Source organism: Balaenoptera musculus, chromosome 2 (genome assembly GCF_009873245.2).
Source record: "Balaenoptera musculus isolate JJ_BM4_2016_0621 chromosome 2, mBalMus1.pri.v3, whole genome shotgun sequence".
Lineage (NCBI taxonomy): Eukaryota > Metazoa > Chordata > Mammalia > Artiodactyla > Balaenopteridae > Balaenoptera > Balaenoptera musculus.
In genome coordinates this window covers 138,938,929-138,964,587 of record NC_045786.1, presented here as the reverse complement: position 1 = coordinate 138,964,587, position 25,659 = coordinate 138,938,929, and the positions used below count along the sequence as shown (strand labels likewise).

Sequence of the window (25,659 nt, the reverse complement as noted above, 5' to 3'; positions counted from 1 at the left end):
CTGGTGCACCAGTGGTCTTTGGGGGCAGAACTGTGGCAGAACCCCCCACTTTCTACTTTGTACATTTATATACTTGTTTTTCAACAAGTATGTGCAACTTTGTAATGAGGAAAAAAGATATGGAAATGGAGAATACAGTAAGTTAAAAATGTATGTGTGTGTATACATACATAAAAGAAGATTTAGAAAGCTATACAATAACTTAACATAAGAGTATGTTAACAGTCATACTCTTTTTATGTGGGATTGTAAAGTTTTTTTGGTTGTTTTCGCTTAATGGTATTTTCTGGTTTTTAAAAATAATATGATATTTTTTAACTTATTTCATAATTTTTAGAAGTAGGTATTTCCTAGGCTTCTGGACTCAGTCAGTTCACTTTCCACTGTAATTCTGCACCGGCCCCTCTCAGGAAAACCAAACCCCTGCTTACTGAATTCTTGACCTGGACATCTCACAGGCAGGTCCAGTCAGCCCGTGGAACGCGCAGATACAGAGGGCCGACTGTACTATGTCATTTTACATAAGGGACTTGAGCATCTGCACATTTTGGGATCCGCAGGGGGCGGGGGTGTCTTAGAACCAATTCCCTGCGGATACCAAGGGCCGACTATATCTCAAATTCTGCACACTGAGAAAGTAACCTTGTTACCTTTCACCCCTCCATAAACATACCGGCTCTCCCACCTTCCTTGTCTCAATAGACAATGGTATCACCCACTCAGTGACCCAGACGTTCTTGCCTCCTTCCTCCCTTTGTCTCACAGCCAGTCTTACCAGCTACTACCCCCTGCACACAAGGCCGGATTTATCTGAGTTGCCTCTAGCATGACTCTTTGACTCTGTTCTCCTGCAAGTCTCCATCTCCCCCTTAGAGGAATGCATAATTGTCTTGTCTCCCGAGTTCTAATCTTGCCCCTCCATGTTACTACGGGAGAGGGCTTTCTAGAGCACAGATGCAATCCCATGACACATGCTCATAAAGGTTTGTGGAGTGACACCAAATAGAACTGGTGTGAGAACAGTGACTGAACAAGCCTCTGCCTCTGCAGCTCCCATTCTTACCACTGTCTCCTCTCCACCTCCTCTGCCTCAGCCCTGTCTCATCACCATGAATTGGGGTGACATGGTGTCTGCAGCATTGTCTCTGAAAAAAAAGAGCATGTTCCAGCTCATGAGTCCTCTCTGACTTCAAACCTATGTTTTAATGTGTGATGGGACATGCTTAGACTTTAAAAGGGAATCAGTATCTACATTTCCAACAAAGCCAAACATTAACTTTGGCCTAAAACATACAAAAGTCTGCTTTCCTTTTCCTTAGCATCACCCCTAGCAGCTGGACTCCCAAGGTAATCCTAATACTCAGGTTTGCCACACTGAGTTGCGTAAACACAAAGCAGCTCCACCATGAAACGGTTGCCCCCATCTATTCTTCATGGTACTCCTTTCCCCATCTTTAACTGCACCCAATTTGTGTACTTGACACAGTCTGGTGTTTGGGGGGTTTTATTTTTACACTGTTTAAATTGAGATATAGCTTCCATTTATGCAGTAAAGCACATAAACCTTAAGTGGACAGCTTGATGAATTTTCTGCTATGTATATACCCATGTAACCACCACCCAGATCAATATATAGTCCATTTCCAGCACCTCAGAAGGTTCTCTTGTACTTTCCCCTACCAGTTGATAACCTGCAAAAAGTAACCACTATTCTGACCTCTATCAATACAGTTCTTTTCTTTTGTCTGTTACTGTAAACTTTTATATAAATAAAATCATACAATATTTACATTTTTGTGTCTGGCCTTTTTCATTCAACATTATGTCACACAATCTACCTTTTAAATCATACCATCCCATGTATATTCTCCAAAATCAAGTGGGGAATATACATGGGAAATCAATCAAGCCATTTTAAAGAATAATTTGGTAACGAACCAAAAGAAACTTTAGTTTATGAATATGAATGTTTTATGACTAATAAAGTCAGTGTGAAACTGATATCTATAAATTCGTTAGTAGGATCATACAGGAAAAAGTGCCACTTGGGGTGGGTTATTATTAGATTAGCACTGAAAAATTAGTTTGAAAAATACTACAAAATAACTTCATTTATAAAGAAGATCAGTAAGTAAAAAGTATGGTGCAATTTTTATCATAAGAAGAGAGGATTGAGATGGCCTTTATATATATGTGAAGACTGAGAAAAGAAAATACTGGCACTGAAAATTTACACCCACATTTTCTTGTGCTTTACCGTGTATATTTTGACTCCTGTGATTATCCTGTCTGTCTAATCTCAGAGCTATCTTGCTGTCTTTGTCACTACACATTCACTAAGTATGATGTTTCAGGAGCTACTCGACTGAATCTTCTGTGACATATCTGAGAAGAAAAATTGAAATCACTGCTGTGGAAATGACAGATTACTCAAATACTGAAATAAATATTCCATGAAATGTAAACTTTTGATTTTGACTTTAATATAATGGTTAGCCTTTATTCATGTTTAATTGCTATTAAATATTTAATTATATTTATAATGTAACTATAAATTACATCTGCACAGCCAACTCCTTTTCTGACCTCCAGCCCCATTTGACCAACAGCCTAAGAGATGTGTCCACGTCATAGCAACCTCAAACACGTCACCAGTTTTGCCTCTTTTATTCTGTATATGGGGGAAGGGCAATCCCAGCCAACCAATCACCCAAGCCAGACACCTGGGAGCCATTTCAGGCACTATATGGTATCAATCAATTCTATCCAAACATCCTGTCAATTTCATCTCTTGCATATTTCTTAGTCCTTCTCTCTCTGACTCTGTTTCTTACCTGGATAACTATTTATAATCCTCCTACAATTAGCCTTCTAATGGGCCCTGTGCCTCTAGTCTTCCTCTGCTTGAATCTAGTTGGTTGATTGTACTTGTTCAATAAACATTTGGTGAGTGCCTACTCTGTGAAGTTCTGCAGATGGCTCCAGGGACATGAAGATGACTAAGACAGTTCCTGCCATTGAGGGCTTGCGGTCTATCAGAGGGAGACAGTGTATAAAGTGGAAAGGACTTGGGTAAACCTTGGTTCAAAATGTCAGTTCTGCTACTTACTGGCTGGATGACTTTGGTTCAGTGGCTTAATCTCCCCGAGCCTTGTTTCTTCATCTATGAAATGGAGATATTAGTGCTCGCTTTCCATGGTTGTTTTAAGACTCAGAAAAATATGCAAATGTCTGCGATATAATAGGTGCACAGCAGATAGTGGCTAGTTTTGTTAGTTTAGTGATACACTTTTAATAGAGTCAGTATTTTCTCAATGGAGAATTAAAATTAGTTTTTCTTTTTTTTTTAATTTTTACTTTATTATTTATTTATTTTATTTTTGGCTGCATTGGGTCTTCGTTGCTGCGCACGGGCTTTCTCTCTAGTTGCGGCGAGCGGGGGCTACTCTTCGTTGCGGTGCGCGGGCTTCTCATTGTGGTGGCTTCTCTTGTTGTGGAGCACGGGCTCTAGGCATGTGGGCTTCAGTAGTTGCGGCACATGGGTTCAGTAGTTGTAGCTCGCGGGCTCTAGAGCGCAGGCTCAGTAGTTGTGGCGCACAGACTTAGTTGCTCCACGGCATGTGGGATCTTCCCGGACCAGGGGTCGAACCCGTGTACCCTGCACTGGCAGGCAGATTCTTAACCACTGCGCCACCAGGGAAGTCCAAAATTAGTTTTTCTAACCTAATAATTTTACCTTGTAAAATTTACAGTCTACTGCATCAGGTATAATATATGGTCCCATTAATGTAAAACTCTATTTCTATAACTCAAAAATGCAATTTTATAAATTAGTTAAGAATATGGACTGTTAACCAAGTAGACCTAGATTTAAAACATCTTAATCACCTCTGAGCTGTGTGATTTGGCCAAGTCACTTAGTTTCCTTCAAACTTCTTAACCCTTTGACATCAGTTTCTTCATCTGTAAAATTGGATTAACACGCAGCTGTTTCAAAGGGTTGGTAAACTGATTAGCACAGTATCTGGTACATAGGAGCAGCTGATAAATGTCATCAGAAAGGGATATCAGGAAGGCTGCCAAAATGGTTATCTCTAGATGCTGCGATTGCAGCAGATATTTATTTTATTCTTTATACTCTTCTGTACTGCTTTAATTTTTTTATCCCAAACACACGTAATTTTCATAAAAGCTATAATAAAGTTTTGTTAAAATTTACCTTCTGAATTCAAGAGTTCTGGTTTCATCTTTCCAGTACCACATCCCTAATCGTAATCCCAACTGCTGTAAAATGAAATGATTGCAGCAAAAATAATTAAAGGTTCAATTTACAGTCCACATGTCACAATGAACTTTTAACAATAATTCTCACTAGTTGCTATTTAACTCTATTCAATAAAGATGTAGAGTCTTAAACTGTTGTGTTTTTTTTAAATTGAAGCCAGGATTTTATCTTTTTTGATTGTTTTTGGGTGTAGTTTCACTAGAAAGGAAGGAAGGGAGGAAAGTAGGGGAGAAAGGAAGGAAGGGAAAGAAGAGAGGAAGGCTAGGAGCCTGCGTCACCTCACCATAGCAATTTACTGATTAACTGGGACTCAGACCATAATAAACTGGTGCCCAAGGCAGCCCCAATCTTTCAGAGGAGTTACACAGCGGCTCTAACCCTGACCCCACCCTTGGGAAGAAGTGGGCGAAGTACCAGGTTATCCTTTCCAAGCCGTGGTAGCTACCAGCCTCCAGCCTCTCCTCTCTGGGGATCCCACCCAGAGCAGGACTGCTTCCTCCGCAGGACGGCTATTTATTTTTCAGCCAACCAATTAGAGATGGTGCGGTGGAACTTCCCTATACCTAGATATCTGTGGGGGTGGGGGGGGAGCCGGAATTCAATTCTGACCGTTTGCCGAACACACCTCCATCGTCTGGTTTTTGTAGACAGCTAAGGCCAGGTCTCCTCGAGTGAGCCTCGCCCCGGGCTAAGGCGGCGCCCCCGCCTGGGGAGGGCGGAGAGCAGGGCCTTGGCCGAGGGAATGAAGGGCGTCGCTGCACCGCCACCGAGCCCCAATCGGGCGCCGCGGGCGGGCGCCGCGGGCGGGCGGGGGTCGGCCTTCCACCCGCCGCGGGCTGGGGGCGGCCCAGGTGCACTTACATCCGGCTAGTCGGCCTGCGAGTCTAACCGCCGCCTCCTCGAATAAAACTCGGGCACACGATACGTGGTCTCCCGCTGGCCGCATTAGACCTAAATTCGCGGAGGCAACTGCCCGTGAGCGCCGAGAAACCCCGCCGACGCTGGGCGGGGGCGGGACCCTGCTTCCTCCGCGGCGGTGGCGGGCGGGTGTCGCTGCCGCTCATGCTGACACCTTTGGCTGCTGTGGCTCCCTAGCGTCTCACAGCAAAGCTGCCCCGGGGTTCCTTCTTTAGAGGTCAGTTCTTCGTACCTTCCCACCGAGAAGTCAACCACATCACTGGTTTTTTGTTTTTAATTAGAATAACTTTTTTTTTTTTTTTTTGGAGTGGACAGAGCAAGTTCCTATTCCAACTCCCTGCTCCAAAAATCCACTTAATATGTTATTCTCAGATAGAAGATGTATCAGATATTAAACTAATAAGAACAGATACTACACTTGATCTTAGCCAAAAGGTCTTCGGTTCCTTAGGGAAGCTTCCCCTTTGTTCCAAAGTTTAATAGCACTAAATGAAGTTCAAATCCAGGTTAGAAAAATAAAAACAAATAAAATAAAATATAAAACATACAGGTTGGGACTAGGTTAATTTAGGGCGGGGCGTGGCAGGAGGGGAGCAAGGGAGGAAATAAGGTTTTCAAAACTGGGTTCTGCTGCATAACTAGATGTGGAACCCATTTGAAGATATCCAAATGAGGGGTTTATGAGACTCTTAAAGGAGTAATGTGTGTAAAGCATCACCCTGAATAAGTACTCAAAATTAGTGTCTCTCAAAGCAGAGAAACTTGCTTTGTATCAATCGGTTTTCAACTGATATTTCTCTATTTACACTTTTCAAATCATGTGTCCTGTAACTTCTTCTTGCAACTGAGTTGATATGCAGATTGTTTGGTATTTTTTTCCTTCCATCACTGATGTAAGCAATGCTAGATGACACTACATGACTGGGAATGCCTAACATATTCTGCTTTTGTTTTATCCCCACAGCTTAATTAGCGTTAAAGAGATGGTTAGTAAATAGTGATTGTATACTCACATAAACTTTAAAAACATAGCAATAGATATCCCACTGCTTCCCCTTCCCCCAACCCTCCCAGTCTCACTACTTGGTAACACACAATCACTGGTCACAGTGGTATAAAATTGTAATCACCTAGATTCATGTTCCACTCACTTGAGTCCACTGCTGGCAGCTGTTCTGGTTGGCTCAGATATAAGGAAACCCACCTGTACGCTGGCAGTGCTGCTTTCAGGCTGTAGCCTTAGAGGCTGGCTTATTACAAGATGACTCACTTAAAAAGAATTTAGCAAAATATCCCAATCACCAAAAGCTTTTCTCCAAGCAGGGTATTTAACTTTGGGTGGGAAGAGGAGAAATAATGAGTTGAAGCTCCAAAAAGGACTGAGAGAGACCAAGGACTCTGGATGGTACCCATTCCCAGCACTTCCAGGCAACCTCTTCAGTTATCTCAATGAGTGAAGAAATGCTAATAGAAAACCAAAGATCTTTTATACCTTACCATGTTTAACTTTAGGCTGTCTAAAATACAAAACTAAGGTAAAAATAAAAGCGTTGAGAACCCAGAACAATGACCTACAGAGAAGTTACATGACAAGTTATGTCGCATGTGGTAGAGGGACATAATATTTAAAGGAAAGTCTCGATAACTCTTAAGGAACCATCTTATATTTCTGTATCACTAGGCCCTAACAAAAGAGGGAATAAAAAAATTGTTTTTATGGCTCTAAATCATTATTTATTTTAAAAGTGACCCACTCATTTCTTAGGTTAGATTTTTCACCAGTTAGATTTTTTGTTAAATGGCATGAGAAACTCACAGCCTAAAATGGAAATATAATTTTCTTTAAAAAAAAAACCAAACAATTCACGATGCTATAAAGTAGGGATAAAGGTGCCATCTAAAATATTTAATAATTTCAAGTGTCCTGTGAGGGAAAGTTGTTTTTTTTTTTTTTGCCTTGTTAAGATAAATATCTCAAGGTCAAAGAACTCAGAGCATATGACATAGAACTAAGTTGCTGGTCTCAAATTTTAGGCCCAAGATATTAACTGGATATAATGCATGCTTATACTATGAAAAAGTCATAATGGACAGATTTTCAAAGTGTTATAATTCTACTTTTAAAACGAACATGTAAGAAAACAGCAATGCCAGTATTTGAATTAGCAACTCCATTTTTGATTGCTTATTTCCCCAATCTTCAATTCACAAACATCCCGATCTATACTTAAAGGGGTGGAGGAAAAGAGCCTATGACTTCATTTGTTCTAAGAGAAAGACATTTCAACATTAAGTATTACTCTATTAAATTTTATAAATACATATACCCTAAAATATTTCCATCCCAAGAGCTATATCAAGAGTAAAAACTTGGCTCTTTCTCTAAAGATCCATAATTTTTCTTCAAGGATTTAAATTCTGTATCTAATTTTAATGCTTAAGGATAGTTCTTCACAACAGTTTTCTCATACCTACTTACACATTATACAGAAGCAATTGAATATTCCTGTTGTTCCTTAACCTAAATATATGTATTCCCTTAGCAATTGTCTTGTGACATATGGATCTGAGATACTTTAAAATTTCAATTCCAGTGTTCAAAAGCAAGGGAAATATACCCCACAATACAACTTTTATAAACTACATTCAACTTAAAGTAGGTGAATACCTTATCATGGGCCCAGTATTTGAGCTTCATAAAAAGAAATCTTTTGATTTCATCTAGGTAGCCAGGTTATATTCATGTTTACAATTGTACATAGGATAAAGAGATTCTTAGCTCTCCTTGACATATTGAATAGGTGATACATTAAATATCCTATCATGCATGCTAAATTTAAAGATGTAAAGAGCACTAATATCTCCTAATACACAAGTCAAGTGCATGCATTTCCATTACACATATCAAATTAATATGATAAAAAATTTAGGGTAAGCTTGTTTTGAAATTTCATACATCTGAAACACTGTAAACAACCTGCTATGTCTTATTTTGACAGGTGTCTAGATTCATTGCCTCAAAACAGCCATTTTGTTAATCAGACATTCAGATAAGAAGAAATTAAGTCCCCATTCTGATAAATGTACTTTTTCAATCCCTTAGCATTCTATATGTATCGCATTAGCTTTAGTCATGACAACTAGTCCCTAGCATAACACTACTTTCAAGTTCAAGTGATGCTAATTATTCCTTAAACTGTAATTTAGCCTCATCCTAAGCTCAAGTACTTTTTCCATTATCATTTGACTACAGCTGATCTAACATCTGCTAAGGAGTTCCCAGGAGTTATCGAGTTACCAGTTTCAACTGACCCCTGGAAACACTGAATGGCTACTTCAGTGGCTTTATCTTAGCAATGTTCAGATCTAGGTAAATTTGAGAAGACAGAATTAAAAACACTCGAGGCTAGGACTTTTACAAATTACTTTTCAAAATAATGGAAAATGAAGTATCTACATAGATTGATGTTAGTGTTACAGCAGGTTACCAGAGGCCAGGCCAAAGAGACTACCATTGGTCATTTTTCTGATACTTTAAAAACTAATCTCTCCCAAAATGAGGTCTAAAATGAGTCATACTAATAACAAATTGCACTTACAGAAAGACTCCATTATACTTATATACTTTGAAGTTAAAGCAAGGGATAAACACTTTCAATAAAGGACTAATAAAAGGTTAAGAATGTGTGTTATCTTGGTAAAAACTCATATTAAAGGTCACTCTAAGGCTACTAATCACCTGATTCTGTTAGTACCAAGGTAGTTTGTCAAATATTTATACGATGCTATCTGCAGTCAATGAAACACCCTTAACGCCTCCTTGCTGAAAACTTTCCACCCTGGCATGAGCACTGAAAAACCCAAGTTATGTCCAGCTTTCAGAGTGTAAAGAGCAACTACCTTTTTAAAAATGTTTATTTTGAAGCAATTTCACAACTGCCTTTTTATCTCCCCACCCCACCCAAATGAGACCTGCTAAAAAAGAAAAAAAGTATACGTACAAAGAGTCAGCTCTTCTGTGAGAGGATCATTACTAAAGCTCAATACTTTTAGGCTGCTTTGTTCTCTCGTTTTTATATTATTTCAAAAATTAATCTCTGCATGATATGGAAGTGTCCACTACTAAATTTAAAATTAGCTTCTATAAGTCACTGTTATGAGCAACATGAAGCAAATCTACATCACTCGGAAGAAGATATTAAAATGTCTGTATGGTGAAAACATTAGGTTAACTATGCATTTTCCAATCAGCTTTTACTGAATTTCTTCCACATTCTCCTTAAAGAGAATCAATCAGAACAAAGCAGATGTGTCATTCCACTAAAATATGAACCCCCTCCTCTCCTAAGGATATGGATTTTAAAGCTTAAGCCCAGGATAGTGGATCTCAAAGGATTGTAATATTCCTATCTGTAACAATCTCAAATCGGAAATACTGGAAAATGGACAAGTTGTATATTGACGAAATACAGGACTATCTTGCAGTTTGTCTTCTAAAAAAGAAATATATTCTAGTGATTTAAGGCAGGTATTGAAAAGGCATTATGATTCTCAAATCAGAAGAAAAAACTATATTATCTTCCTTCCTCTAACCTGCAAGTAATTTAACTGCTGAAAACATATTCTTCTTGAATTTGCCATAAGCCCAGAAGTTGAGCTGTTTTACTAGAAAATTAAAGTTAACAAATTTGACTAAATTTGGAGTCAGTATTAAGTGGCTTTAACGTTTGCCTGCTGGATCTTGTTTCAGGCACCTGTATGTTGCAGAAAGCAACTTGTTTCATACTATGTTGGGCTATTATCAGAGGACAACACCTGCCCCAGCTTTTGTTTAGAGAAAGAATCATTCTGTACTTAACCCTGGAACATACCTTGTATTCTGTTGGAATATTCAGGTGGATTTTCACTTGAATACTTAAGCCAAGCCTTAGGAGTTTGGGCATACTGTCAGACCCCACTCTGGTTTCTGTATTAAAAGGGGGGAAAATGTTTACCCAGATCTTTTCCCCTTAAGTTGCTGGTAATTCAAAGCAGGAACCTCATCAGAAAATTAGGCAAGACTGAGTTAGATAAATTTCATCTTATACTAATATCTTAGTTAAAGACCAACGTGGGTAAAACAGTAAGAAGGGAAAATTGAAAACTCCAACACAATAATTTTTAGATCAATTTCAGCTTTACTTTTAAATTTGTATTTATGCATTTGTTTGCAAAAAGTATGCCTGCCCTTAACATTACTGCAATGTTCACTTTCCTCTTAAAGTAGTACATAAAAATAAACAATTCAAGCTTCTGTATATTTTATTGTTACCAAGCTTCCACAGAACATGTGTGCAAACTTCAGGTTTCCCATCTCAAAACTCCATGTACAAACTAAGCTAACCAAAAACGCTCAAGTCAGCAAATACGCAAAATACATTAAAGACAAACCTCAAATAATGTTTTTAAAAGCCAAACTTTAGAACTAACCTTTTATAATTAAACTAAGTTGCTGCACCTTTCCTTTCATAAGCGTACACCGGGCTAAACACTTCCAACAATAGATTTCATACTTGGCACAAGGACATTTCAAAGAAGAATCAAAAACAAAAGGAAAAAGAGAGAAAGGAAAATAGGTTTACGCTGACTCGAGTCCAAGTTTAGTCCACTTCCTCGATGGTCGGTCCCCCGGAGGCTCCTGAACCACCGCTGCCGCCGCCGCCAGGGCCACCTTGGTAAAGTTTGCTGATGATGGGGTTGCAAACTCTTTCGAGCTCTTTCTGCTTGTGTTCATACTCATCTTTTTCCGCCATCTGGTTTCGGTCGAGCCAGTTGATCACCTCCTGACACTTGTCGAGGATCTTGCTTCTGTCTTGTTCGCTAATCTTGCCCCTCAGTTTCTCGTCTTCCACCGTCTGCTTGATGTTGTAGGTATAGGACTCCACGGCGTTTTTGGCGGCCACTCGGTCGCGATTGGCCTCATCTTCCGACTTGTACCTCTCCGCCTCCTGCACCATCCGGTCAATGTCGTCCTTGCTCAGACGACCCTTGTCGTTGGTAATGGTGATTTTGTTTTCTTTACCGGTGCTCTTGTCGGCGGCGGTGACGTTGAGGATGCCATTGGCGTCGATGTCGAAGGTGACCTCGATCTGGGGCACCCCGCGGGGCGCCGGGGGAATCCCAGTCAGGTCGAACTTGCCCAGCAGGTTATTGTCCTTCGTCATGGCCCGTTCGCCCTCGTACACCTGCACCAGCACGCTGCTCTGGTTGTCTGAGTAGGTGGTGAAGGTCTGTGTCTGCTTGGTGGGGATCGTGGTGTTCCTTTTGATGAGTGGAGTCATGACGCCGCCAGCCGTCTCAATGCCCAGCGACAACGGGGTCACGTCGAGTAGCAGCAGGTCCTGCACGTTCTCTGACTTGTCCCCGATGAGAATGGCCGCCTGCACCGCGGCTCCGTAGGCCACCGCCTCGTCAGGGTTGATGCTCTTGTTCAGCTCCTTGCCATTGAAGAAATCCTGCAGCAGCTTCTGGATCTTGGGGATGCGAGTGGAGCCGCCCACCAGCACGATCTCCTGGATCTGGCCCTTGTCCAGCTTGGCGTCGCGCAGCGCCTTCTCCACCGGTTCGAGGGTCCCGCGGAACAGGTCGGCGTTGAGCTCCTCGAAGCGGGCGCGGGTGATGGACGTGTAGAAATCCACGCCCTCGTAGAGCGAGTCGATCTCGACGCTCGCCTGAGTGGACGAGCTCAGGGTGCGCTTGGCTCGCTCGCAGGCGGTGCGGAGCCGCCGCACGGCGCGCTTGTTGGGGGTAATGTCCTTCTTGTGCTTGCGCTTGAACTCCTCCGCCAGGTGGCTCACCATGCGGTTATCGAAGTCCTCACCGCCCAGGTGGGTGTCGCCAGCCGTGGACTTCACCTCGAAGATGCCGTCCTCGATGGTCAGGATGGACACGTCGAAGGTGCCGCCGCCCAGGTCGAAGATGAGCACGTTCTTCTCGCCGCCCGCGGAGCCCTTCTTGTCCAGGCCGTAGGCGATGGCCGCCGCCGTGGGCTCGTTGATGATGCGCAGCACGTTGAGGCCCGTAATGGTGCCCGCGTCCTTGGTGGCCTGGCGCTGCGAGTCATTGAAATAGGCCGGGACGGTGATGACCGCGCTCTGCACCTTGCCCCCCAGGTAGGCTTCGGCGATCTCCTTCATCTTAGTGAGGACCATGGAGGAGATCTCCTCCGGGAAGAAGGTCTTGATCTCTCCCTTGTACTCCACCTGCACTTTGGGCTTCCCTCCCTCGCTCACCACCCGGAATGGCCAGTGCTTCATGTCCGACTGCACTGTGGCGTCCTCGAACTTCCGACCGATCAGCCTCTTGGCATCGAAGATGGTGTTGGTGGGGTTCATGGCCACCTGGTTCTTGGCGGCGTCCCCGATAAGGCGCTCGCTGTCGGTGAAGGCCACGTAGCTAGGGGTGGTGCGGTTGCCCTGGTCGTTGGCAATGATCTCCACCTTGCCATGTTGGAAGACCCCCACGCACGAGTAGGTGGTGCCCAGGTCGATGCCGATAGCCGGGCCGCGGGCAGACATCCTGACTGAGACAGGCAAGCGACGTTAGACGACAACACCAAGGGCAGAAAATCCGCGGCCTCAACTAACGGTCGCCTCGCACCAAGCACCGCGAGCGCAACCACCGTATACCTCTCCCTTCGCTCGGCTCCCCACTCTTATAGTCGCCTCCCTGCCGCCTTCAGAGCCAATCCGCTCTCGGGACCGCCCGCCACAGGCTTGCTTGGGCCGGAGTGACCCGCCTGCGGCCCAACAGACTTCTAGTTGGGTGAGGGGCGGGACTACGGCCCGCGCGAGGACGCGACGGGCGGACGTTATGCAAGTGAGGCCCCGCCCACGCGCCCCAGGCGGCCAGTTGCCTCCGAGGCTCACTAGCAACCTGCGGCTTGGGGGCTTTAGGTTCGCGCCCCACGCCTTTTCGCGATCTTCGCCTTTCCTAAGGCGGGATTCGTCGACGTCCGTTGGATTGGCAGGAAACGCGGCCAATAAGCAGCGCGGACTCCCAAGTAGGGTGGGGAAGGAAGTGCTGGGGCGTGGCGCCGGGAGGAGGCGCGGAAGGGGAGCGCGGAGAGGGGAGGTACCTTAGCCCTTCGCTCAGTTCTTAAGGTCTGAAATGCCGTCCAGTTCCTAGTGTGTCCACCAACCTAGCTCGTAGGGGCGGGGCAATTTATTCTGAGTTGGTGACCAGGAGGAACTAGGGCCAGAGCAGGCATTTTTCTAACGCCGGCGCGTGGGCGTTGGCTTGGCTTGGCCTGGGCGTGAGGGCGGCTCCTGCCCCCGGGGAGGAGCGGGGGTTGGGGGGAGACAAAGAGAAATGACGCGGAAGTTCCTAGGATGGGCCGTCGGCCTCCTGGAATTTAATTTTGCGTGCTTCGCAGCGTCTCAGTGAGTGTGAGCGCTGGATGAAAACTGCCTGGCGGGCGGGGACAGCAGGAGCCCGGGAGAGCGCCCGGAGAGGCTGACCGTTTTTCCGCGCCGCGCGCGAGGCGGCCTGCAGAGTGGGAGACGGGAGTGGTTGCAACTGGTCTTCCCAAGAGTGTTTGTAAACTTTCTCGACCTCGCTTTCCGTTTTCCCAGCTTGTCCTGCCACTTTAAGCTTCCTAGTTTCACCTCCCTGTTCTCTCCACTGCTTTCCTTATTTTCCGTTTCAAGTGCTTTATCCGCCGCTTTGAGTTCTTCACGAGGAAGTCTATAGTCAAAACCCACACTTTGAAGTACCATAAAATAACCCAGCCTCAACGCCTCTCACGATTCTCTCAACCCCAGGCTAAGCACGCGCGATCATGTTTATGACTGAGTTATGTTTATGAATGAGCTCAACTGAGTGAGATTATTTTCTTTAGCTATGCTGAAGTTACACTAGAGGCGTAAACTCTCAGAGAAGGTAGGTGAAAAGGAGCGCAACTTATTCTGTAACGTTTAAGAGGAATATATGGGAGTAGGTCTGGAGGTATTGTCTGGCACCAAGTGATAGGTGGTAGAGGCAGGCTCCTATAAATGGGCTCCGGAAGGAGGACAGTAACAAAACAGCGATAACCCTTCACATTATGTGGGGGAGCTGGAGACAGTAATTCAGTTAGCTTTAAGAAGTCCCAGGATGTGAGGTAAAAAGACAAATGCAAAAATAATCTGTCTTTATGAGGTTGAGAGCCCAATAAAGAGATAAAAATAATTCGAGAGAAGTGCTATAGGGAACACAGAGGCGGGGGCACATCCAGACAGGATAAAGTATGTTCCTGAGGGCTTCCTGGAAGAGGTGACATGCCTGAGCCAGGTGCTGACCTTTGCCATTCTTTGCATGGGTTGTAGCATGGGCAAAGATGAGAGCGGCATGTGCTGGCGGCAACTACAAGTTCAGTGCGGAAGATTAGTGTCCCTACGTGGGGAGGGATACGAACCAGAAACAGTCTCTTCAGGAGGACAAGATACATTTCAGAGCTTTATATGCCGTGATCTTTTTCCTGAGGCTGTGGGAAGGGGAAACTCCTTTGAAGGAGGCTAATGTATAGTTAATATCAAAGTTGTTTGGGACAGTGCTGGAGAAAAGTTTTTGTCTGAGAAACACAAAAGTTATCTGTGACCAAAAAGTAATGTTGACAGAATCCAATTAAGTCAATCAATGGACATTTAAGTTTCTTTTATCTAGTTGTGTATGTAATTTCCAATTTTTAAAAACACATCTACTATTAATTTGTTAATATTTCACAATTCACATCTCTTTTTCCACAAAAGAAGTTAAGGAAAAAATTTGAACCAGGAAAACTTTTTTTTTTTAATTAGGAAAAACAAAGATCAAAAAGTTTCTATTGAAGTTGCCTTAAATTGTGAGTACAGATTTCTTGATTTTATTCTTAGAAATTCTTGTCTTTTGTGTAGTTAAAAAAGGGAGCGGAGGGAATTAGTGGGCTGGAGAGCAATACAAATTCTTTGTAGAACTAATGATATGATGTGATTTAGGGACAGGGTCCCAACTACAACTGAAAGCAGAAGAGAATTGTGAGAAACACAATCTCTTCAGATCTCTTGTGTTCAGACAGTCCTCACACACTTACCTCAAGCAAAGCAAGATTGCCAAAAAGCAGACATGCCAGTTCTTACACGCAAACACTAAAATTACAGCTTCAGAAGGGAGAGGTTCTTTTGTATAGTAACTATGTCCTCTATGCACAGTTATTGCAAACAAATCTTGCAATCTAACTGCCACATTCATCTTTTTTTTAAAATTAAGTTTATTTATTTTTGGCTGCATCGGGTCTTCGTTGCGGTGCGCGGGCTTCTCATTGCAGTGGCTTGTCTTGTTGCGGAGCACGGGCTCTAGGTGCGCGGGCTTCAGTAGTTGTGGCACGTGGGCTCAGTAGTTGTGGCTCGCAGGCTCTAGAGCATAGGCTCCGTGTCCAGTAGTTGTGACACACGGGCTTAGTTGCTCTGTGGCACGTGGGATCTTCCCGGACCAGGGCTTGAACCCGTGTCTCCTGCGTTGGCAGGCGGATTCTTAACCACTGCGCCACCAGGGAAGTCCCACATTCATCTTTAACACAGCTTTCTGAAACCAGAGTAGCAATTTTATCTGTATTTTCATTAGGTATATGTATTTTTTCTGCTCTAACTTTTCACCTAGTAAATTGATATTTCATAAGTTTCATACTTTAAATAGCATCCTGAGCTTTTCCCAAAAAGACACAATATTTGCATTTTTATTTCCTATGAAATAAACTTTTGCAATCCTAGAACATTATCATATACTGACCATTCTTGGAGTTTTTATATTTTTCCTTATTTGTATTGATTTTTTTAAAATGTTCTTTTCTACTTGATGATTGTGGCTTATAATGCATTAAACATGTAGCCCATTAAAAATGGTCAAATTAGCAAATTTATGATCCAGCGAAATTCATCAATGCCAGTAATGGTGTGTGGCGAAACAGGTAAACCCTACTGGTGGGAATGTAAATTAGTACAATCTTTCTGGAGGGCAATGTGACAATATTTTTTCTTTACCTTAAGTATGATCATACCCTTCATTTAGCGTTACTCTGGGGGATTTATCCTAAGGAAATAATAAAACATGCAGGTATATTATTTATGATAACAATGATAAAAGAGAAATGGCTTAAATATCTGACAATGAGAAAATGATGTTTTGAATTATAGTCATGGATTATTATGTAGCCCTAAAAATTGTTTACAAGATTTTTAATGACATGGGAAAATGTTCTTGGTATAATTAAGGGGAAAAATAAGATACAAGGCTTTTGTATATTCTTATCCTATATGTAGGATAATCATATATATGAAAATTGCATAAAAATGGTTATTTTAGAGGCTAGGATTATCAGTAATTTTTCTAAATTTTCTTGTACTTTTACAATTGATTTTTAAAGCTTGACTATTAACATTCAACTGAAAGTTTTCTGATCCTACTATTTACATAGAAATTACTACTGATTTTCAACAGGTGTAATCTGACAGATTATAAATAGTAGGATGTTTCAAAATATTTTTAAAATCCAAGGACTGAGATTTTATACAGTCTAGAAAAAACAAGAGCTTTAATAGGTATCAAATTTTCTCTGATTAATTCCCCAAACCCAGAAGAGTACCTGGAAAACAGTAGTAATTTACTAGCTCAATGTTTATTAAAAGTGACCTGAGGCATATTATTTAACAAAAAAAAACTGGAAATAATAACTTGTTTTTTCCTGTATAAGAGGAAGGTTCTCTGCCTACCTCTTACATTTCTGAACTAAATAATACTGCAGAGACCAAAAGTTGAAACAAATTCACATCTGAAAATATTTGTACCTAGAGATACAAAGATGAATAAGATGAGGTCTAAAACTGTGTGCTTGGGTAGTCAGGCCTGCCCTAAGGAGACTAAGTGAGCAAGAATACATTTTTTCCAGAATTACTAGGAAAAAAATTTACAGATTTTCTGGAACCCGCTCAATCCCTACCCAGGCACAACCTTCATAAAGGTTGTGGATTGTTTTGAAGAGGTAATGTTGGCCTGAAGAGAAGGTGGAGTCAGTAGCAGCCTATAATTTGAGGACCTATCAGCAAACTGGAGTTCAACTGTTATATTTAAGATCTCTATAAATACTACAATTTTATAATTCTTCGGCTGTACCTCGTCCCAAAACATTTCTCCAGTCACTTGTCACTCTAGGAAAAATTTCACCATCTGTTTCTTTGAGTCTTAAAAAATTCAGTCTTTAAAAGTTCTAATTGAACTGTAGATACACAGTAGCCTGGGGTAGGACACTACCATGCCTTGTATGGAAGGCTAAGCCCCAAACCTGGAAGAGAGGCTTTTCCAGAAAAGAAGTGAATCTGTGCAATAGCAGACAAACTGTACCTTCTTCAGTTTTGTAGAGTGCTAATCTCGAGGACAGACTCTTGTGGAATAGTCTGAAATAATCTGAAAGAAGTGAAGCTGTTGTCTTACAAGTGGAGACTGAGATTCAACATGCCATTATTGCTAATGCTTATTAACTTCTGTGAAATTATGGCAATTATCTTTAAGGACTTACCTGAAATGAAGAGAAAACTCATTGCTGATCACTTGAAAAAAGAAAAACAACTTCTTGGGCTTCCCTGGTGGCGCAGTGGTTGAGAGTCTGCCTGCTAATGCAGGGGACACGGGTTCGGGCCCTGGTCTGGGAAGATCCCACATGCCGCGGAGCAACTGGGCCCGTGAGCCACAATTACTGAGCCTGCGCATCTGGAGCCTGTGCTCCGCAACAAGAGAGGCCACGATAGTGAGAGGCCCGTGCACCGCGATGAAGAGTGGCCCCCGCTTGCCGCAACTATAGGAAGCCCTCGCACAGAAATGAAGACCCAACACAGCCAAATACATAAATAAATAAATAAATAAATAATAATTAAAAGGTGCTAATAAAAAAAAAAAAAGAAAAACAACTTCTTAAACTGAAAATGAACAAAATGAATTATATTGGTAAGGAAGTTATTTCTCTGAATAAATTATTTTGAGAAATGGATTAACCCTCTAAAAGAACTAAATACTATGTCAGTGGATTTTTATAAATAATTATCTATTTTTATATTATGAGGAAACCTAATTTGTTGCCGTTTGTGTTTGCTCTGAGATAGTACTTTTCTAGTCATTCTATATTGAAAGAAACCAGGATTTGGAAATAAGAATTTTAGTAAATCTTTGTGCACTTCATAAGCGTCTCAGAAATACCATAATTAGCTATATCAAATACTTTATTATTTTGGTATTATAGAGTGAAAAGGATTGATAACTTTTCAGTCAAATTTTTTTTTAAAAGAGCCAGGTTGGAAAAGTACAGTATAAATAAAAGTAATATACAGACATTTTAACTTCTGGACATAGAGGAGGAAATTTTATTAGGTAAAGCAATGGATTAAAAAAATGTAACAAAAATTCTCTATGTAACCCAGTAACTCCATTTTATACTAATATACAGAAAATAATCACATTATGGAATGCATTTATATCACTTATAATTACTGTAATTCATTACATTTGTAGTTTAGTACAGTCAGAATTTAAGCCATATTTCTTTTGTAAATCTAATTCCACCAGTAAATCAAAAATTATCTGTTGAGTTTCTACTATATTGATCTGGCACCTTTAATTATTGATAGTATTCATCTTTACTGTTTCCTATTTATTTGTTAGAAGTCTGCAGTTCTATATGCTTCTTCATGTTTCTAGAAGACTAGCTATAGTTTTTGTTTTTGTTTTAGACTCTAACACTTCTTTAAGCTTATTTGTTATGTTTCTCTTAAAGCAGGTGAATTCATATGAATTTGAAGTCTTTAGTGGATTTCTCATCTCCCTTTTCACCCCTGTACCCATTATCACATTCTAATTAACTCTTTCTGATTTTTTGTTTGTCTAATTATTAGAATGAATAGTCATGTTATCCTACTTTATAGCTAGAGATGTTAATTGACTTAAATTCTTCATCTGCTATGATATATACTCTAAGTTAGATCTCTTCGTGCAACTCCTTATTAAAACATTTGAAAACATAGGCATAAAAACAAAAACATTTCTGAAAATATATAACATCTTGATATTGCAGAAGAAACAATAATAATAATGATGATGATGATATTGAGTTGGGTATGCAGTTAACCAAAACTACAAATATACTCACAATATGGAAATAATATGGCTATAAGATTCATATGGTTGAGAAATGTGTATCTGTCTATCTATCTATCTATTTATCTTCAGGTTAAAATATCCTCAAACATTTCATTTTCCCATGAAAGGATTTTTAAACATGTTAACCATTGTTTCATTCAATACTTAGTTGAATTTTATCTTGAAATTTTAAAGCTGAGAAGCATGGTATTTTATATTAATACCAAGAATAAATGTTTAACAGAAGCTTATTCTGCTTTTTTAGGTTACATTGCTAAGTTGAGAAGAAAATAATGTGTCTTAAGATACATTCTTCTTGGTTGTCTGTGATTTGTGAAAATATACCACTGTTGAAATAATACCACTTCTGTTTTTCCTTCAAGTAACAGACTTAAAAGGGAGCCTCATTAATATTAATAATCAAGTTTGTGACTGGTATAAACAGTGAAAAAAGAAGAAAGGCAAATGTTACATTACAGTAAGCAATAACTAGATTATCTTTTCTTGGTAAAATATTGGTCTTACACGGTTTTTTCTCTGTACCCACATCTTTTTTTTTTTAAGATTATTTTTGATGTGGACCATTTTTTTTTTTGAAGTCTTTATTGAATTTTGTTACAATATTGCTTCCGTTTTTATGTCTTGGGTTTTTGGCCGCGAGGCATGTGGGATACTAGCTCCCCAACTAGGGATCGAACCTGCACCCCCCTGCATTGGAGAGTGACGTCCCAACCACTGGACCACCAGGGAAGTCCCCACATCTTTTTGTTTATACTCTAAGCTACAGATTTTGGGGTGAAATTTTTGAAACTACATTTCATGATATGTAAACTGTAATTCCATTTAAGTTTAGAATTATATGCATTTACACAGATATGTGATTACCTCGCTTTATAATGTATTTATAGTAGCCTAGCAAGCCCTTTTCTTTTAGGAGGGATTCTTGAAGATAATTAGTATATAGAGTTTCATTTTAGTGTAGCTTTAACCACTGATGTTGTATGAATATTCTAGTTACTTTTCTTTAGCTGATTTTTCACAAATAACAGGAGAGTCACCATGAATCAATTTTGTCACAACAAAGTGATTCCAAAGTAATCTTTACTGAGTTTTCTTGGATCCTTGCAACTGGAACTTTTGGGGTTGATGAGGTTTGTCAGAAGACAGAAAAGATGCTGTCACTTCAGATCTGATATTCCTGGGTCTGGACTTAAAGATTATCTGTTGAAGATTGATTCTTCCCCATGTCCTCTCCAAATTCAGATCTCACTTCTCCAGAGGTTTAGAAGGCCCTATTTGACCACTGCCACACAGAAAAAGACAAAACTCAAGAAAAATAATATTACAAGTTGACTGCTCTACAAGATACAACATAATTCTTAGGTCAGAATTTCATGACTTTTGGCACCAGGCCGGCACACTGTTACTAGAATAAAGAATGGGAACAAAAGCACAGATCCTAGAACTTAGATTTATTTAATTTATTCCCCAATGTAACTCACCGTACCCTTTAAATATAAGGTGTTCTTTTTACCAATATAATTTTTCAGCTATTGGGGCACCTTTTTTTTTTTTTCTTACGTGAGCTAACCTAGAACGGGTAGGGCTCATAAATATGTAACAGAAAGATAGGAGGGCAGCCAGGTAGAGGAAAGTAGGGAGGAAGGAAGCAGTTAAAAAGTGTTTTCTTTCAACTAAAATAATTTTACAATGAACTTGTTAATAGCAAATCTCTGAATGAAACATAGATCTAACAAGTTCATGTTCTTTTTACTGAATGCCTTCAGCCATCAAGCTAACATTGTTCTCTTCAACGTTAAGTGTTTTACACTCTGCAAATGAAAATAAAGTACACACACACACACACAAGAGGAAGAACTTTCCTTCAAATTCCTAAGCTGCCCCAGTGATTCTGGGTAGAATTATATTTTTCACAGCAATGATTTGCCCTAATTTTGTAAAAAAGAAATTGTCTCTTAAATATCTTTTTCCACATCAAGGAACACATAAGCATTTGAAAGAAACGATGACTTTCATAATCTGGATGTTTATATTTCTGTCATCTAAAAATGAGCTCTGCTGATTCTGATTGGTATAAGCAACTGGTTGAAGTAGAATAAAAACAACATAGTAACTTTTAAAATAAAGCTTAACTGGGATTTCATAAGCTGTCTACCTAACTATTCCTTTCTCAAATAGGTAAGTACAGAGTTATGCAAATTTTCTCACATAAAATTATTAATATTCCTGACTCATGAAATCATGTCTTTTACATTTGTGTCATCCTTTGGCCCTAGAATTTCCTGTGATCTTTACTTATTACAGTGGTGATTAGTACATTGATACATTTAATTCAGAGCCAAGTACTGAATTGTAATCTTCACACCATCTTTTTTATCAGCAAATGAGTAAGATGATGAGTAAAATTATAAATGGCTTCCTGCCCACTAGTGATCTGTGGTGGATTCTGATAGAAAGGATGAACAATTCTGCCACTAATAATGGACCTCAATGATTTGGTTCTCCTAAATATAGTAAGGGAGCAACTTATATGGATTTAACTTCTTAATGCTAAAGTCAACTAAGCACGTGCATGTAAGTATGTAAGTAGTATTAAATTGGTTCAAAATTAGCATGAATTTATAAGCCACTATTGTCATTTAGTTAATATTTATATTTACCAATATTTAGAGACACAAACATTCTAAACCCTTGCACTTTTGCCTCTTACCAGCATATAAATTTATAAGTAGCTAAATTTCACCTGCTCTTATTATGAAACTCTACCCATATGTTACCAAGGAATAGGTCCTTGAGTTTGATAGAAGGCAATGAAAGTGGGCCACCTAAGTGATTATATATTATCTATGGAATCTTCACCATTTATTCTTCTATTCTTACTTCAAAAAAAATAACATTTGGCAGTTGGTAGAGAGATCATTAAAGTAGTAGACTTAACATAGTAATAGTAAAACCTATTGTATAGGTTTTAGAAATCAGGCAATAGATGCATGAAATTAAAATCAGATTAGATTGGGAGGGGCGTTGTTTCACTTAAACCATTAGGCTATTCATTTCTTAAAGGTTTGCTGCTAGGTTAGGGTGGATATACAACTGTTGTTTCCTGAACTTATCTTTCATTTCTTTTACAAGTAACATTGTTAAGTTTACACTAGAAATACATAGGTATTTTTGGTAAATTGAATTATAAATGGCTAGAATAACCAACTTTTATTTTTAGACAAACTTAGATTGCTCTATAAACTTTAATCAATTACAATATGGTAATTAAGTATTTTGTTTTGTTTTTTAGCCAAACAAATGAAAAATTTCTTATCCACATCATCTGTTAAGGCAAAAAGAGGAAAACTGGTTACTCTGGGGTCCTGATTTTTTGCAGGAAGATTTTCAAATGATTTGAGTTAGTCTACTTATCAGTCTCATAACTGATAAAAGGAAATGGTGACTGGTGGGAGAGATTAAAACATAAAGATCGGGAATAGGGAAAACAGAGGGGCAAAAAGTCACAGAGGTAGAAATATAGAAGTTGAACTCAAATTAGTTTTTAGTTTAGCACCTATCATGGGCCCGGAAAAATGGCTGATATACCACTTAATGTTTTAAGTTTAAATAAAGGAAAATTAAAACATAAGAGTATTTAGTAATTATTTCTAAAATATCATTCTGAATGATCCGCTCAAATACAAATGTTTTGTTTCTGACTGATGTATTTTCACATTATTCACCATGTTCATTAGGTACCCACTATTACCAGCTACCCTACTAAGCGCAGTAGATGACAGATGATGAACAAGGAGCACAGAGTCTCATAGGAGCTTTGTCATATGTGTTACTGAGCTGAAAAGGCCTTTCTTTGTACTTTTTGTTAGGTGGAATATGTAGCTTAGTGGTTAAGTAGGAATGTAGAAATCAAATAGGCCTAGTTTCAAATTCCAGCTCTAGTATTTAGTTTCTGTGTGATCTTAGGAAAAATACTCAATGTCTCTGAACCTCAGTCCCCCATCTGGAAAATTAGAATACTTACCTCATAAGGCTGTGAGGATTAATTAAAATTAATTTGTAAAGCGTTTAGAAGAGTACAAAGAGTGCTAATGAAATGCATGATGGGATTACTGAGAGCCCTGGGATGGGTGGTTCATTGGTTTCCAAATCTGGGCCACAGCTTCAAGTTCTTAACACCAATCTAACTCTACTTGCTTCAGTTCCTTGGCATTCATCCTGTCACCCCATTTACTGCACCTCAGGTATCAGGAGATGGGAGACATTCCACAAGGATATGTTCCCACAGTGCCTTTTGATACCCTGGGATCTTAGGCATTATCAGTGCTAGGTGCCTTCAGATCACATGCTTGTATCACTGAGAAGCATATGTTACAAAGGAGGTGGAGGTGGTGAGGAAAGGTGAGGAAAGGTGAGGAACTGATCAAAGTAGATTAATGGCAAAAAAAAAGAAATGTGTAACTCATAAAACCCATTTAGAATTAATATACCAAATTGCTTTATTCTCAACTATGCGTGCACATGCACACTCAGGTTTTCTCTTCTGGTTGGTACTAATTTAGTGTTTTGTTAACAACAATGACAAGTTTTATGTTTAACTTAACTGTTAGACTGGTTCTTTGGGGAATTTTCCAGAGATCTATTAAATACAGAAGTTCCTTAACTAGTGATATAGAGGAACAGCTATTGTTTAATCAATGAGAAAGTTGCCAACCACCACCAGCCTCTCTTCCCACTTTTTTTAGCATATAAACTTTGGTATATTATCTCACGTATTTATGCATATCCTTGGCATGTTCATAAAATGTTTCATTAGGCATTCTGTAGCTCTAATTAGTTTAGTCAAATTGTTTGAACCTATCAAATTACTTCCATTCTACTCACCTCACCTAGAAAACTTCAAATGTTTATTTTTTTATTCAATTTTTATACCTTGTTCATATTTTTGTTCTCAACTACAGTACTTAAGTACGATTTTTACTTAGTCTATTATTTTTCCTTTTAATTGGTGCTAACTACTCTAGAAAGCTCTGTCCTTATTTTAATTCTTTAATTTTTATGTCTAGCCCCTGGAATCCTTATGTTCTTTTTTCTAATTTTTCTTCATACTCAAACTTCATACATTAAAAATTAGCCATGTACCATTTTACTCACGTGAGTCATTTCTCTGAATATTTTTACTTTAAAAATATGGGAGAGATTAAGACAAATTTCTGAGTTGTAATCCACTACTGCTTTAGTTGTGCTTTATTAATCTCTCAGATTCTTAGTCCTGTTTACTAAAAAATTATAAACATCTGAGCTGCACTGTAATTGGTGCCGAGCTTGTTAAGCACTGACTCCATTCCTCCAGGATTTCTGTTGGAGAAGAAAAGGCCCTTTAAGCAAGACTGTACCTGTGAGACAAAAAGAGAAACAAGATTCCACATGTATCTATCTAGATTTCCCCATTCATTTTCAGATTTGGAGCCTAATCACATAAATTAAAAGGCAGGAGGAGGAGGCAACTTCTACAACCTTGATTCATTGCCTTCACAGCACTGGAGGGCAAGAAGCAATAGTAAGTAGGTACAGCTCTGTAGCTCCACCGCAGAAGAGAGAGGAAAGAAGTGAGAGGAAACAGGGCTGGAGAGAGGTGTTGGATAGTTTTCATTCCCCCTAGTTTTTTTTTTTTTAATTTTTAATTTTTTTAATTAAAAAAAATTTTTTTTATTCCCCCTAGTTTTAAAAGGCAAGTAGTCTTTAAATGAACTCTTTGCCTTAATAAGGAAAATTGTACATTATACTGAAAGAAGCTTGTGCTGCTGTAGCTAGTTGCAAAACAAAACAAAAGGTGTGTGTGTCCTGTAACATGAAACTGGGAGAAAACACATCGTGAGGTATGGCTTTCTGAAACTATAAACATCTCAGTTATGTAAAATTAGAGATTATGTTTAATGTTTATATATTTGCTTGCTAATTCTTGGCTGTTAGTATATGTCTAAAACTAAACCCCCTTTCCTAATGGATTAAACAATCCTTTTTACAGAGTGGTTGTATTTAGAAAGACCCCTGTTCTTTAATGGTGGGAAAGCCATTGCAATAGAGGTTTTGAAGAGGGTCATGGAAAAAAGTGGTCCCAAAGAAAATGATGTCCGCTAAGATGCTATATAGTTTGGAAATTTGTTTTGAGTCGATATTATCTTTTTACTCTCTGATGGTCTCTGGGTTAGTTACAGAACTCTTATCAGGTTCCTATCAGTAATGTATATACCATATTT

The 25,659-nt window shown here is 39.7% G+C and overlaps 2 protein-coding genes, 1 non-coding gene and 1 pseudogene across 5 annotated transcripts in view; 1 reads left to right on the top strand and 3 right to left on the bottom strand.

The window, feature by feature from the left end:
• The window catches only part of PPP1R36 (protein phosphatase 1 regulatory subunit 36), a 31,574-nt gene extending 26,340 nt beyond the window's left edge, over positions 1-5,234 (bottom strand). For 2 of the 3 annotated variants that reach the window (XM_036843554.1, XM_036843556.1), the window contains exons 1-2: positions 5,147-5,234; positions 4,220-4,284 (exon numbers count right to left, since the gene is read on the bottom strand). In XM_036843554.1, the coding sequence (XP_036699449.1) occupies positions 4,220-4,263 (44 nt within the window). In that variant the 5' untranslated portion in view covers positions 4,264-4,284; positions 5,147-5,234. Of the gene's footprint in view, positions 1-4,219; positions 4,359-5,146 lie in introns of those variants that run through there. The other variant, XM_036843555.1, reaches the window with a different exon arrangement.
• Positions 5,235-5,480: 246 nt separating this feature from the next.
• Positions 5,481-5,647, bottom strand: LOC118891509 (annotated as a pseudogene).
• Positions 5,648-10,360: 4,713 nt separating this feature from the next.
• Positions 10,361-12,950, bottom strand: HSPA2 (heat shock protein family A (Hsp70) member 2). Its single transcript, XM_036843930.1, has one exon. The coding sequence runs from the start codon at positions 12,757-12,759 to the stop codon at positions 10,843-10,845; it is 1,917 nt and encodes a 638-aa protein (XP_036699825.1). The 5' UTR covers positions 12,760-12,950; the 3' UTR covers positions 10,361-10,842.
• Positions 12,951-17,733: 4,783 nt separating this feature from the next.
• Positions 17,734-17,802, top strand: LOC118891578. The gene has a single exon (XR_005019133.1). It is a non-coding gene; the product is annotated as a small nucleolar RNA SNORD2 (small nucleolar RNA).
• The last annotated feature ends 7,857 nt before the right edge of the window (positions 17,803-25,659 follow it).

Excerpts from the sequence above, each read along its gene's own strand:
- HSPA2 (XM_036843930.1), bottom strand. The coding sequence starts at position 12,759 with ATGTCTGCCCGCGGCCCGGCTATCGGCATCGACCTGGGCACCACCTAC.